Here is a 12,500-nt window from a genome sequence, read left to right on the forward strand (position 1 = left end):
TCTGAGTGGTGTGTGTGTTTGGGGGGGGGGGGGGGTAGTGGAGGGTAAGGGGGGGGGGTCTAAGAGAGAGATATTGTCCCGCTGGACCGCCTTTGAGAGCCTCGCTCCGAATCCGGCACTAACCCCGGCGGCTAGCGGGGGCGTCCCGCGGGGCGGGGGGCGGGAGTGTGTCCCGGCCCTGATTCAGCTCATCGCCCGCGCTCTCGCCCCCGCCCCGCCGCACGGCCTGCTGGGACACGGCTCGCTCACAGGAGGAGCACGCTGTCTGCGGGGGGGTGGGGGGGGGGGGGCCGTGCTGCCAGCCGCTCTGTCCATCAGCTTAGCGCAGAACAGAACGCACGTCCTGCCAGCCCAAATTTCCTCAATGTATGTATTTCAGCTCCCGGCTCGTTTGTACACCGCGAGGCGCGGCGATTTGGGCGGCGGGAGTCCACCAATCCCGCGCCGCGCATGAATAATTCAGCCGGGCCGGCGTCTCCGGTGCGAGCCGCGCTGGAGCCGCTGGAGCCGCGCGGTCGGGCATTATCATATATATGTGTGTTTGCTCGAGTGGAGCCGCCCGGGCCGCGCCGCTAACCCTGGAGATCAGGGTCACGTGTGCGGGGGGCACGGTCCGACCCGGGGGGGGGGGCGTGGTCCGAGCCGGGAGGGCAGGGGGGGCGGGGGGCGGGATGGTAAGAGGGCGGGGCAGCGGTGTCGGTAAACAGACTCGCCGGCCATCACCCCCCAGTTCTGCCCGTGACGGTCTGGAGCCACAGGGCTGTGCTTTTACCCACAGACCCGGTGACATTTAATCTGACCTCTTCCCTCCTTCCCTTCCAACCTTCCCTCTCTCCCTCTCTCCTTCCTCCCCTCTCTCCCTCCCTCCCCTCTCTTCGCTCCCTCGCTCCCTCTCTCCGGCAGGTTTCAGCCGGAACACGAGCAGCGTCTCTCCGCACGGTTATGTTCCGAGCACCACGCCTCAGCAGAGCAGCTACAGCTCGGTCAGCACCAACATGAACGGCTACGGCGGCGGCGGCATGTCCACGCTGGGCGGCTCGCCCAACTTCCTCAACGGCTCTGCCGCCAACTCGCCCTACGCCAGTGAGTACGGCCCGCCCCCTTTCTGACCTCGCCCCGCCCCCTTTCTGAGTACGCCCCGCCCCCTTTATGTGTATGCCCCGCCCCCTTTGAGTCCCAGCCCCCTTTCTGAGCACGCCCCGCCCCCTTTCTGAATACGCCCCGCCCCCTTTATGTGTATGCTCCACCCCCTTTCTGAGTACGGCCCGCCCCCTTTGAGTCCCCGCCCCCTTTCTGAGCACGCCCCGCCCCCTTTCTGAGTACGCCCCGCCCCCTTTCTGCCTCGCAACTCTTTCTGCCCCTCCCTGCCCCCTACTAGCGCTCTCCACTGCTACTTCCCCACTTTCTGTCCCTGTCCACCCCAACTGCCCCTCCCTGCCTCTCTCTACCAATGGCTCTGTTTGCAATGAGGTTTGATGTTTAGTTAGTTTTCACAGCAGAACAATCCCCCTTTACCTCACGGTCGTACACTGATCCAGTAATCAGCATCATCTGTAGCCCTGGAGAAAGGAGGGATCAGTTTTATTTTTTCTCTGAACGATGACGGGAGAAATATTCCTAACGTTTGCGTGTTTTTATCCTGTATGTTTCGCTGCACGCATCCATGCGCGTTACACTCGCGCTGTCTGGTCTGCCACTGTCCCCGCTGGGGCTTCCGGAACATTCCAGCGCTCCAGCGGGGCGGCGTCTCTCTCCCTGTCCCCTTAATCTGAGATCTGTTCCCTCTCCCCGCTCGCTGGCTCTTCTCTCCTCCTCCTCCCGCTTAAGTGATGGCCTTTTTTCTGATTACGCAAACAGAGGACTCCTCCTCGCGCACCGGTGTGTTTGTTTGGGTTAATTACGGCGTGAAACGCGCAGAGCGACACTTCCCTAGCGCTTCCCTAGCGCTTCCCTAGCGCTTCCCGAGCGCTTCCCTAGCGCTTCCCTAGCGCTTCCCGAGCGCTTCCCTAGCGCTTCCCTAGCGCTTCCCTAGCGCTTCCCTAGCGCTTCCCGAGCGCTTCCCGAGCGCTTCCCTAGCGCTTCCCTAGCGCTTCCCGAGCGCTTCCCGAGCGCTTCCCTAGCGCTTCCCTAGCGCTTCCCTAGCGCTTCCCTAGCGCTTCCCGAGCGCTTCCCGAGCGCTTCCCTAGCGCTTCCCTAGCGCTTCCCTAGCGCTTCCCGAGCGCTTCCCGAGCGCTTCCCTAGCGCTTCCCGAGCGTTCGCGCTTCCTGTTGCGGGGTGACGAGGAGATCCTGGTGAGAAATCTAAAAAACATTTTTTAAAAAGAAATAAGACGAAAACACACCCACAGTTGTCGGTAAACAATTTGCACTTCACAGCTCTCAGACTGATTGCAGGCGCCGCCGGTTCGATACTGACACACGTCAGTGTGAAAACAGAACCCGCCGCTCTCCCCGCGATGCACCTGTGATGTGCCTGTCTCTTTAAGAGAGGGGGCTGAGAGAGAGATCACACTTCCCCCGGTAAAGCTCGTCCATAACGCCTGACCACTCCGGCAACACCAATCTTCCCCCTCGGCTCCTCAATTAAAGACTCTTAATTAAATCAATAAACTAATTGCAGGAGTAGCAATTCAATTTCGGCACTTTGATTCCACGATGTTAACAAGTATTTCCAGAGGCGCAGACACTCTCAATCAATACGCTGGCCGGCTTTGTAGTTCCAATTTTCATTAATTGATTAGTTAGGCCTTCATAAATGGATTATGACATTAATAGTAATTTTTTTTTCTCCCTGGGAAGCGCTATAAAATTTTAAACGTGAGCTAATAACAACAGTAAAGTGAGCGGGGGCTATGGGGGGGGGGGGGGGGGGGGTGATGTATGAAGGCTTCGATTGTAAAAATCGTTGAGGGAGAAAATGCTCTCTGTGTGTTGAGAGGCGGTGGAGAGTTGGATAAACGTGGTTCTGATGTGACGCTCAGCTGTACCGCGTGCAACGATCCGTCAGGCGTGTGACTGGCACACGGGACCTCCGTTTTCTTTCTCTTTTTTTTGGAAGTTAAATTAAGACGGAGTGATGCTGAAGACTGGATGTTCCTGTGAACAGACTGACTTGATCTTTAAGCGCTGTGTTAATGTTCCCTGGAGCCGCTGTAATACCACAGTTACGTCACTCTGTTCTTGCTGGTTTTCCTTTTCCCTTTTGAGTAAAGTGTTTAAATGCTGCATTGACTGTGCAGGAGTTTAGAAAGGCCAGTACTATCCCACACCAGCCCTCCATCTTCCCCTCTCCTGTCCCTCAAACCCCTGTCCATTTAGTGTTCCAGCCCGCTCTGTGCTGTAGCTCTGTGCTGTAACTCTGTGCTGTGTCTCTGTGCTGTAGCTCTGTGCTGTAGCTCTGTGCTGTAACTCTGTGCTGTAGCGCTGTGCTGTAGCTCGGTGCTGTAGATCTCTGTGCTGTAGCTCTGTGCTGTAGCTCTGTGCTGTAGATCTCTGTGCTGTAGCTCTGTGCTGTAGATCTCTGTGCTGTAGCTCTGTGCTGTAGATCTCTGTGCTGTAACACTGTGCTGTAGATCTCTGTGCTGTAGCTCTGTGCTGTGTCTCTGTGCTGTATCTCTGTGCTGTAACTCTGTGCTGTGTCTCTGTGCTGCAGCTCTGTGCTGTAACTCTGTGCTGTATCTCTGTGCTGTAACTCTGTGCCGTAGCTCTGTGCTGTATCTCTGTGCTGTAACTCTGTGCTGTAGCTCTGTGCAGTATCTCTGTGCTGTATCTCTGTCGTTGCTCACTGTGCCCCCTCCCTGTGCCCAGTCGTGCCCTCCAGCCCCACGATGGCGTCCTCCACCAGCCTGCCCTCCAACTGCAGCAGCTCGTCGGGCATCTTCTCCTTCTCTCCCGCCAACATGGTGTCGGCCGTCAAGCAGAAGAGCGCCTTCGCCCCCGTGGTCCGGCCCCAAACCTCGCCCCCGCCCACCTGCACCAGCGCCAACGGCAACGGGCTGCAAGGTGAGGGGCGCACACACACACACACACAGAGACATGTACGCACACACGCACGCGCGCACAGGCGCACACACACACACACACACACACACAGAGACATGTACGCACACACGCACACACACACACACACACACACACACAGACATGTACGCACACACGCACGCGCGCACAGGCACACGCTCACACAAACACGCTCACACAAACACGCACACACAGACACGCACACACAGACACGCACACACACACACGCACATGCACACACAGACACGCACACACACGCACATGCACACACAGACACGCACACACACACACACACATGCACGAGTGCTTCCAGTGCCTGTCTATGTGTAGATATCCCACAATGCATTGCGCTGATGTTGGTTTACAGGTTGCGGGGTTACGTTGTCCTACCTTGTTCCAGGTGTGTCATGTGATTAAATGGGACTTTTCTGTTGTGAAGATGAAAGTGTCTGTTTCCGCTGCGGAATGTTGTGTTGCACAGGTAAGAGCAGGTGCTGGGAGAGCTTCCTGCGACAGAGGACCCAGCAGTACCCTTAACCCCCCCCCCCCCCACCCCACCCACCCCCCCACGGCGTGCGGCTCTAACCCCTGTGTGCTCTGACCCTAACCAGCCTCTATGCTTCACCTGTAAATAACACTTCGCTCTTCTCTCTCCTCCCCCCCACCTCCCCCTCTTCCTCCCCTCCTCCCCCCTGCCTCACCCTCTTCCTCCCCTCCTCCCCCCCACCTCCCCCTCTTCCTCCCCTCCTCCCCCCTGCCTCACCCTCTTCCTCCCCTCCTCTCAGATCAGTCTTTTGTGGACTCTAGCAAGTACTCTACAGCCGGCACACTGCAGGGTCTATCCTTCTCCTAAAGTACGTAACTCCTGCTCTCCATCCATCCGCTCATCCCTCCATCCACCCCTCCCCCCCCCCCCCCCCCCCCCCCCGGATCAGAGCGCATGCCACATGCCTCTCAGTTCCCCTTTCACTTCCTGCACCTCACTTCCTGTCTGCTTTCATCTGCGTCTGTGCTAGCTTCTCTGTTTCCTGTTTCCTGTTTGTGTGTTTTTTATAAAACCTCATTTAATTTGCTTTCCCCCGGTCTTTAGCCTGAATTCCTGCAGTCTGTTACACGCTGTACGGCACACACACATTTTCACCGCCTTGATGGGAGGAAATAGTACATCGCCTTGCAATCAACACAGGAAAAAAATAAGTCAATTAACCTCATTTACAGCTGACTAATAATGCCAACCCTGGCTAACGACATCCCCAGGCCAGCGAGTTGTATGGTTAAATGAAACTGTGTTGAAGGAGAACTAAGGCACACATTCTGAATGCATTCAGGTTTCATCCACAACTGGCCCTTAGAAGAAAAACCCTAAAAGCGTGCGTGTGGGGATGGGAGGGGTGCGTGTGGGGATGGGAGGGTCATGCAGTTTGCAGTACACTGGCAAAGAGAGGAATTGTGCTCACACAGGAATCTCCCTCTCCCTCTCCCTCTCCCTCTCTCTCTCTCTCTCTCTCCCTCTCCCTCTCTCTCTCTCTCTCCCTCTCCCTCTCCCTCTCTCTCTCTCTCTCCCTCTCCCTCTCTCTCTCTCTCTCCCTCTCTCTTTCTCTCTGCTCTGATCTCTCCCCTTATTTTTTTTCTTTTGTCTTGTGTTGTTTATTTCTTTCCTTGCACTGGGCCAAAGGCCAGCGGCCGACTCCTGGTGTTTGGCAAAGGGAGGCAGAGTCCTAGCGCTTAGCGCCCCCGCATGCGTTCCTCCTCTTCCCTCTCTTCCCTCTCTTCCCTCTCTTCCCTCCGCTCCCCTCTCTTCCCTCCGCTCCCCTCTCTTCCCTCCTCTTCCCTCCTCTTCCCTCTCTTCCCTCTCTTCCCTCTCTTCCCTCCTCTTCCCTCTCTTCCCTCTCTTCCCTCCGCTCCCCTCTCTTCCCTCCGCTCCCCTCTCTTCCCTCCGCTCCCCTCTCTTATTTCTGTTTTTTTATTTTTCAGAAATAGTTCCGCACGGGGGGGGGGGGGGCGGTCCCCTGCAGGGCCCGGAGACCCTTTTAAAGAATTAAGTAAATAAAGGGCCTGGCATTGGCCCAGGGCATTGTGGGACAGGGGAGAGGGCTCGTTCTGCCAGCAGGCTCTCAGGGAGGACGGATCGCGTGCTCTGCGCTGCCGAGAGCCGGGTTCGCCAGACCCCCCTGAAACTGGCACCCCCCCCCCCCCCCCCCCCCCCCCCGCACCCCCGGGAAGCCAGTGTGCGGTCATAACCGTGCAAAAGGCCAAAATGCTCTTGTGCTCTGAACGCGGCTGGGATATGACCCCTCTGGAGCCTCAGGGCGCTCACGGGTGTCCTGGTCATGATCGTAACAGAAACGCACTACCCGCACCAAGCTGATGGTTCCCTTTTCATTTCCTGTTTTGCCCCGGGATGGTGTTGCGCGGGCCGGAAACCTGCCCGTTTGAGTAAGGTCAGGGAGGATGGCGTTATTAACGGCAGGTCTGTTAGGCCAGGTGAAGTGCTGGTGTAACGGGGTCCTGCTCTAGCAGTGCCTACATCTGCCCAGCTCAGCATACTGGTGTGGGAGATTTCCATAGAGAAGCACATACAGGAAGTACAGCATGCTGAGAGTGAGCATCGTTTGTGCTTCCATGAACTAGAGAAGCCTTGTGTTATCATGACTTTGTGTTATCGTGGCTTTGTGTTATCCTGGCTTTACCTTATCATAGCTTTGCGTTATCATAGCATTGTGTTATCGTAGCTTTGTGTTATTACGGCTTTGCATTATCGTAGCTTTGTGTTATCGTGGCTTTGTGTTATTACGGCTTTGCGTTATCATAGCTTTGTGTTATCGTGGCTTTGTGTTATCATAGCTTTGTGTTATCGTGGCTTTGTGTTATCGTGGCTTTGTGTTATCGTGGCTTTGTGTTATCGCGGCTTTGCGTTATCATAGCTTTGCGTTATCGTGGCTTTGTTTTATCGTAGCTTTAAAATTATCGTAGCATTGCGTTATCGCAGCTTTGCGTTATCGTGGCTTTGTGTTATCGTGGCTTTGCGTTATCATAGCTTTGCGTTATCACCCGTTTGACTGCTTCAGCAGTCTTCCACACTGAGCCGGGGAGCAGAAGCCGGCTGCAGAGAAACAGTCCCTGTCTTGTTTTCTGTTTGTCAGCAGTAACTTGTGTCAGGCCAAACCTGCAGTAATAAGCACTTTTTCCCTCCAAGAGGTATACATTAAATAAAGACTCCCCAGCAGCAACCCTGCGATCTGTCAGCCCAGACCACGAATTCCAGAGAAGCACACCTGGGACAGGATGGGTCCTGTTCCTCGGCCCAAATAAACCATCTGTGTGGATAACAACAGAATATCAATACAGCTGAAAAACATCTCCCTTTTTCCTGAGCTGCTCTGTCCGTCCATTTGCATTTCACCAGTGAGATCACACACACGGCATGTGAAAATGGTTTCTTTTCTTAAAGCCCTTGTCTCTAGTATCATAGCCATCCATTGGTTGGGGTTTTTTGTGTGTCTGTTCTGTGTTTGCTGGGTGTGTGGGAGTGGTGGGGGGTGGGAGATGTTTCTTTCGTCAAAGGGAAATTTTCCTTCTCTAAAGTTGACTTGAGTCTTTATCCACAGCCCTGGATCTGCTCAATTAATAGTTTACCATAATGGAAGCAAAAAATAAATAAATAAATAAAAATAGCCGTGTTACATAAACTGCTTTTGAAAAGGCAGTAATCAAGTGCTTCGATGGCTGGTCTCATGCCTAATTAGAAGTGCTGTAGAAAAGGTGTTTTATTTGTTGCGTATATATTTCTTCAGTGTCTCCTGCAGATGTAAGAACAGATTGTGTTTTGTGACTGTTGGAAGACAGATGATGCTGAGTGTGATCACATGACTAATGGACTGCCCCTTCCCTTTTATTTCTACCCCACAGCAATTCCTGGAATGATTGTTCCACCGATGTAGAGGATTTGTGAATGAAGACGAGGACACGTTTTGGACTCCCAGTTTTGGACGGAATGTGACTCTGGATGAATTATGTAAAGTTTAACTCAGGCCCTTTGCTAAGGAATCACGTTTGAACAGGAAAAAAAAAGAAGAAAAACATAAAATGACAATTTGCAACATTTTTTTGGTTTTTAAATTTCTAAACCTCGTAATCACCTGTTGGAGCTTTTTGGGGACATGCATTCGAACCCTGCTGATGTAAGGGAGGGGATATTTATTTCTGGAAACGTTCTGCTTGTTTGTCTGTTAGCTTTTTTGATTTTAGCAAACAAACTAATGCCTTTTTACAAACTGTAATATACACACACAAAAAAACACTATATAAGGTTTGTGTTGTTTTTATTTATGATGCTGATCAAAGCAGTGTGTTTGAAGTCTGGAATGGAAGAACGATGTAGCTGGCGGTAGAGGAGAGAGTTTTTTGAACAATCCTAGAGTAGGTCATACGGGCGGGGCTGTCAGTCAGCTCTACCTGGCAAATGCTGTCATATTTTAATGAAGAAGTTACTTTTTATTTAAATCGTTCTAGAAATAATTTCCAGGTTAGATGGAAAGACCTTTTTTAAAGAGCCAATTTCCACAGGTGTTGATAGGCACAGAGTTCCCTTTGGGTTATCTCGAGCATCACACTGTATGCCAATGGCATCAGCCAGTAGCCACTGTTATGTTTGTTCTTCATTTTCTCGTCCCACTGAAACAAGCCAGATTCAGGTACCAGAAGCAGGTACCCCACAATGCAGAGATCACACCCCTGTGTGTGTGTGTATCGCAACACCACAGCACAGAGATCTAGTACTCAGTGTGTATCAGGTCCTGATGAGGCAGAGATTATACACTCTGTGTGTATCACAGCCCCACTATGCTGTCATCTCACACTCTCCATGTGTGTATGACGACCCCACAGTGCAGAGGTCTCACACTCTGTGTGTGTGTGTGTGTGTGTGTGTGTGTGTGTATCATGGCTCATACAGTGCAGATATCTCACTCTCTGCGCAGTAAACTCACAGTCTGTGTGTGTGTGTGTGTGTGTGTGTGTGTGTGTGTGTGTGTGTGTGTGTGTGTGTGTGTGTGTATCAGGTCCCCATAAACAGGGACCCCATAATGTGGACCTTGTGTCTTATGAACCCAATGTGAGGCAGGACAGCTGAAGGTATCGGGCCTAGAGAAAGTAAACAGAGCCCTTTATTTAAAAAAAAAAAAAAAAACTTTGCTGCTACCCAGTGCAGGAATATCAATGGAGAAACAAACATGCAATCAATGTGTTTTTTGCCATTTTGGACTTTCACTATACGAAGGAAAGCTTTTATATTTGTAGGTCCTTGTGAAGGAATTCTGTGTGTGTGTGTTTTATTTTTTGTTTGTTTTGGGGTTTTTTTTTTTTGGGGGGGGGGTATTGTTTTTGTATTGTTTTTTTTTTTCTTTCATAATGAGACTGTGATCATAAGATTCACCCTTTATGTTTGAGCTCCTTATTTTTGCCTTTTAACAAGATTGAAGGTCGGAGAAAAGAGTGCTGGAACAAATAGAAGTTTTTTGTTAACTAGGGGACGTTAGTTTATTAAGCCAGCACTGTACTAACCTGCTTCTCAAACGTAGTGTCAAAACCCAGCAAACGTCAGTCTAATCGTTGCAGCTGTTCAATTTCTATCAATGTTTTGTATATAGAAAAACCTATGTTAGTTTTTGTAATTAGGCTTTTTTTTGTTGCCAAAGTCATTCTTTTAAAATATATTTATACATTAAAATGTCTTAAGGCAGCTTAACAGTAGTGTCTTTGATGTTATGTTTACCACATGCTCAAGATCCCACCAACATTAGCTTGCAAACGCACCAATGGAAAAATAAAAGGATTTTGAAAATGCGAGGGGATTTTTGTAAATTATCCATATAAATAATGTATTTATCTCCAGATTGTGTACATTGCTTCCCTCCCCTAGTTTAATTTTATTGTGTATGTTCGCTATGTGATGAAGTGCCGACCTGTTTAGTTTCCTCATCCACTGCTGTTCTTGCTGTTTAAATGTGATTTTGATATTTTTCATTTGTATTGTTTTTTTGTTTTTTTGTATTGTTTTAAAGCCATGCTTCCATTTTTTAAAATGACCATCCATGAAAATCCATCGTCTATTTTTGTATTATTTGTAAGTTAATGAAAAGGTTTTTTTTGTTTGTTTGTTTGTTTGTTTGAATTTTGGAATTTTTTTATAAATGTATGACAAAAAGTAGCATCTTATTCTGATAGTATTTAGTTATGTAGATTTTAAAAAAAATATATGAATATATAAATATATATCTTTTGTTTCACTCTTTGAGGCTTACAGAAACTGATACTGTTTTTAATAATAATATGCATGGGTTCTTTTCCTCTAAGAGTGATGGTTGCATTTTGTGCATTGTACCTAGGAAGACAGGAGGGAAATAATATGAACATACTTTCTTTCCTTTTTTTGGTTCTTTTGTTCCTTCTTTTCTTGTTTTTTTATTTAAACTTCCTTTATTCATGCTTGCTTTTGTACCTGTATCCTCTCTCTGATTTTCTCACTGAAATCTGAACCAGCAGTTTAGATGCCTTAACAATGCAAGCCTCCGCCCATCGCCTCACCTGTGTATTGTACAACCACGCTGCCATCCTTTGTCGCCACAGAAAACATTTTTTTAAGGAGGGAAAAAAAGCACAAAATGAACTGTTTTTTTCTTCTGTTTGTTTTATTCGGCGTGATGTTTACTTGCTGTTGCTTTTCTAACACTTGGAGCTCGGATAACCAGCCAATCAGCTGCGGACGGGTCTGTACTGTACTGTTCATTTTGCAGAGGGAGGGGGGAGGTGGGGGTTGAGGAGACAAGAGGAGCTATGATTAATATTTAATGTGTGTTACAGCAGGGATCTTGGGGGTGGGGGGGGGGCATTACATTATTAGTCTAAGCTAAGCCTGCCCTTTTGTTTTGTATTTTTTGTGTTTTCTTGACAGAGTTACACTTAATACCGTATTTGCGTTTAAAGAGACATCTCTGCGCATAAGTAGCGGATGCAGCAGCGATAAATCCCCCCCCGCCCCCCCCCCTTCCGCGATCAGCAGCAACACCATTAAATAGCCTCCACAGAACAGGCCGCATTAGCACTGCGGCGCGTGGTCGCTATAGCGATGTGTGCTGAGGTCACTGGCCATCTGCCCTCTGATTGGACGCACCGCTCTTTATCCCCAAGCAGGCGGGGCTTATTTATCCTGGGTAAATGAGACAGCCAATCGGCTCGCTGACTCCTGGCCTGTGCGTTCCGCGCTGTTGAAAAACAAAAAAATTTATTTGGTTATTATTATGCATTATTTCCCCTTTTTCTTTCTTAAATAAAATTATGTGTTCAGTGGTTTGACTACGGGCGGACTTGTACCTGAATCACAGACAAAACTGATAAATTAAAACAAAAGTAACAAGTCGTCTGTGAACCGAACAACTGCGTAAACAAATTAAGATGGACAAAGTTTTTAAAAAGCTGGTTTTCCTTGTTTCTTGTTTTCAAACTTTTTCTTTGGCTGGGCACACACTGAACAGTTCTATTGATAGATAGGGAAAAAGTGAAATAAAACTACTGTATAGATTGTTATCATTTTTGATGAACTTTGAGCTGTAAAATAACTTTTCAACTTTCACAATATTTAATTAAAGTTCCTTCTTGTCTGTGATCTTGTCCTTTTCATCTTTAATTGTTCTGTGTGTACACAGTATCAACAATGATTTCACACTTTTTTGGAATACTTTTTCAAAATTCTAAGTCAGTGTTCTTGAACTTCATTGATTTCAGCTAGCAGTTGTGATTGTCATATCGGCATTAGAATGTTCCGAATATTCTAATCGCATATTTGTGGCCGTGCACCTTAAAGACTTAACTGAGTTTATTAGTAACACACATCCATATTCCTCAATCATATATGATTTAAAAAAACATAATTTTATATTTTAGAAGTTTAGAAAAACAGATATAAATATAACATCAACTTCCTCAGGTTTCGCATCGTGCTGGAATAAAGCCAAGAAGCAAAACACAATTTTCTCACATCGCACACTCTGCTCTGTAGTGGAGAGTAAACATGGCTGCAAATGGTTTATGTCCACACTTAGCATCTATGTACACCAAGAACCACCACAACACAAAAACTCATAAACATAAACAGACTTTGTATAATAAATATTCTGCCCTCTATAAAAACCCAGACAGCGGAATGTTCCGGAAGATTCCACCATTCCCTGATGAATGCAGAGTCCAGTGTCTGTAATGGGACAATTAACTGCTACTTTGTCCCCAACAGTCAACGGTCTCCTTAGCGACTTCAACAACAGGGAAGTACCTTGAATAACAGGAAAATTGTGTGTGGTGTGTATTCAGTATGTCCAAGCATACCTTTTCTAACGTGTACAGACTTTCAGTTTCAAATATAAATGTGTGTGTTAAACTAATCCTTTTGTTTGTTTGTTTTTTTAGAAAGTCGTAATGCGTTTATAG

General features: G+C 48.6%; 1 protein-coding gene across 1 annotated transcript in view; it reads left to right on the forward strand.

Annotated features, from left to right (window-relative positions):
• The window catches only part of ebf1a (EBF transcription factor 1a), a 48,032-nt gene extending 36,350 nt beyond the window's left edge, over window positions 1-11,682 (forward strand). Inside the window, exons 12-15 of the mRNA XM_035408005.1 lie at window positions 904-1,083; window positions 3,807-4,001; window positions 4,805-4,873; window positions 7,929-11,682. Of these exons, the coding sequence (XP_035263896.1) occupies window positions 904-1,083; window positions 3,807-4,001; window positions 4,805-4,872 (443 nt within the window). The 3' untranslated portion in view covers window position 4,873; window positions 7,929-11,682. The remainder of the gene's footprint in view (window positions 1-903; window positions 1,084-3,806; window positions 4,002-4,804; window positions 4,874-7,928) is intronic.
• Window positions 11,683-12,500: the final 818 nt, after the last annotated feature.

This window comes from Anguilla anguilla, chromosome 3 (assembly GCF_013347855.1).
Source record: "Anguilla anguilla isolate fAngAng1 chromosome 3, fAngAng1.pri, whole genome shotgun sequence".
NCBI lineage: Eukaryota > Metazoa > Chordata > Actinopteri > Anguilliformes > Anguillidae > Anguilla > Anguilla anguilla.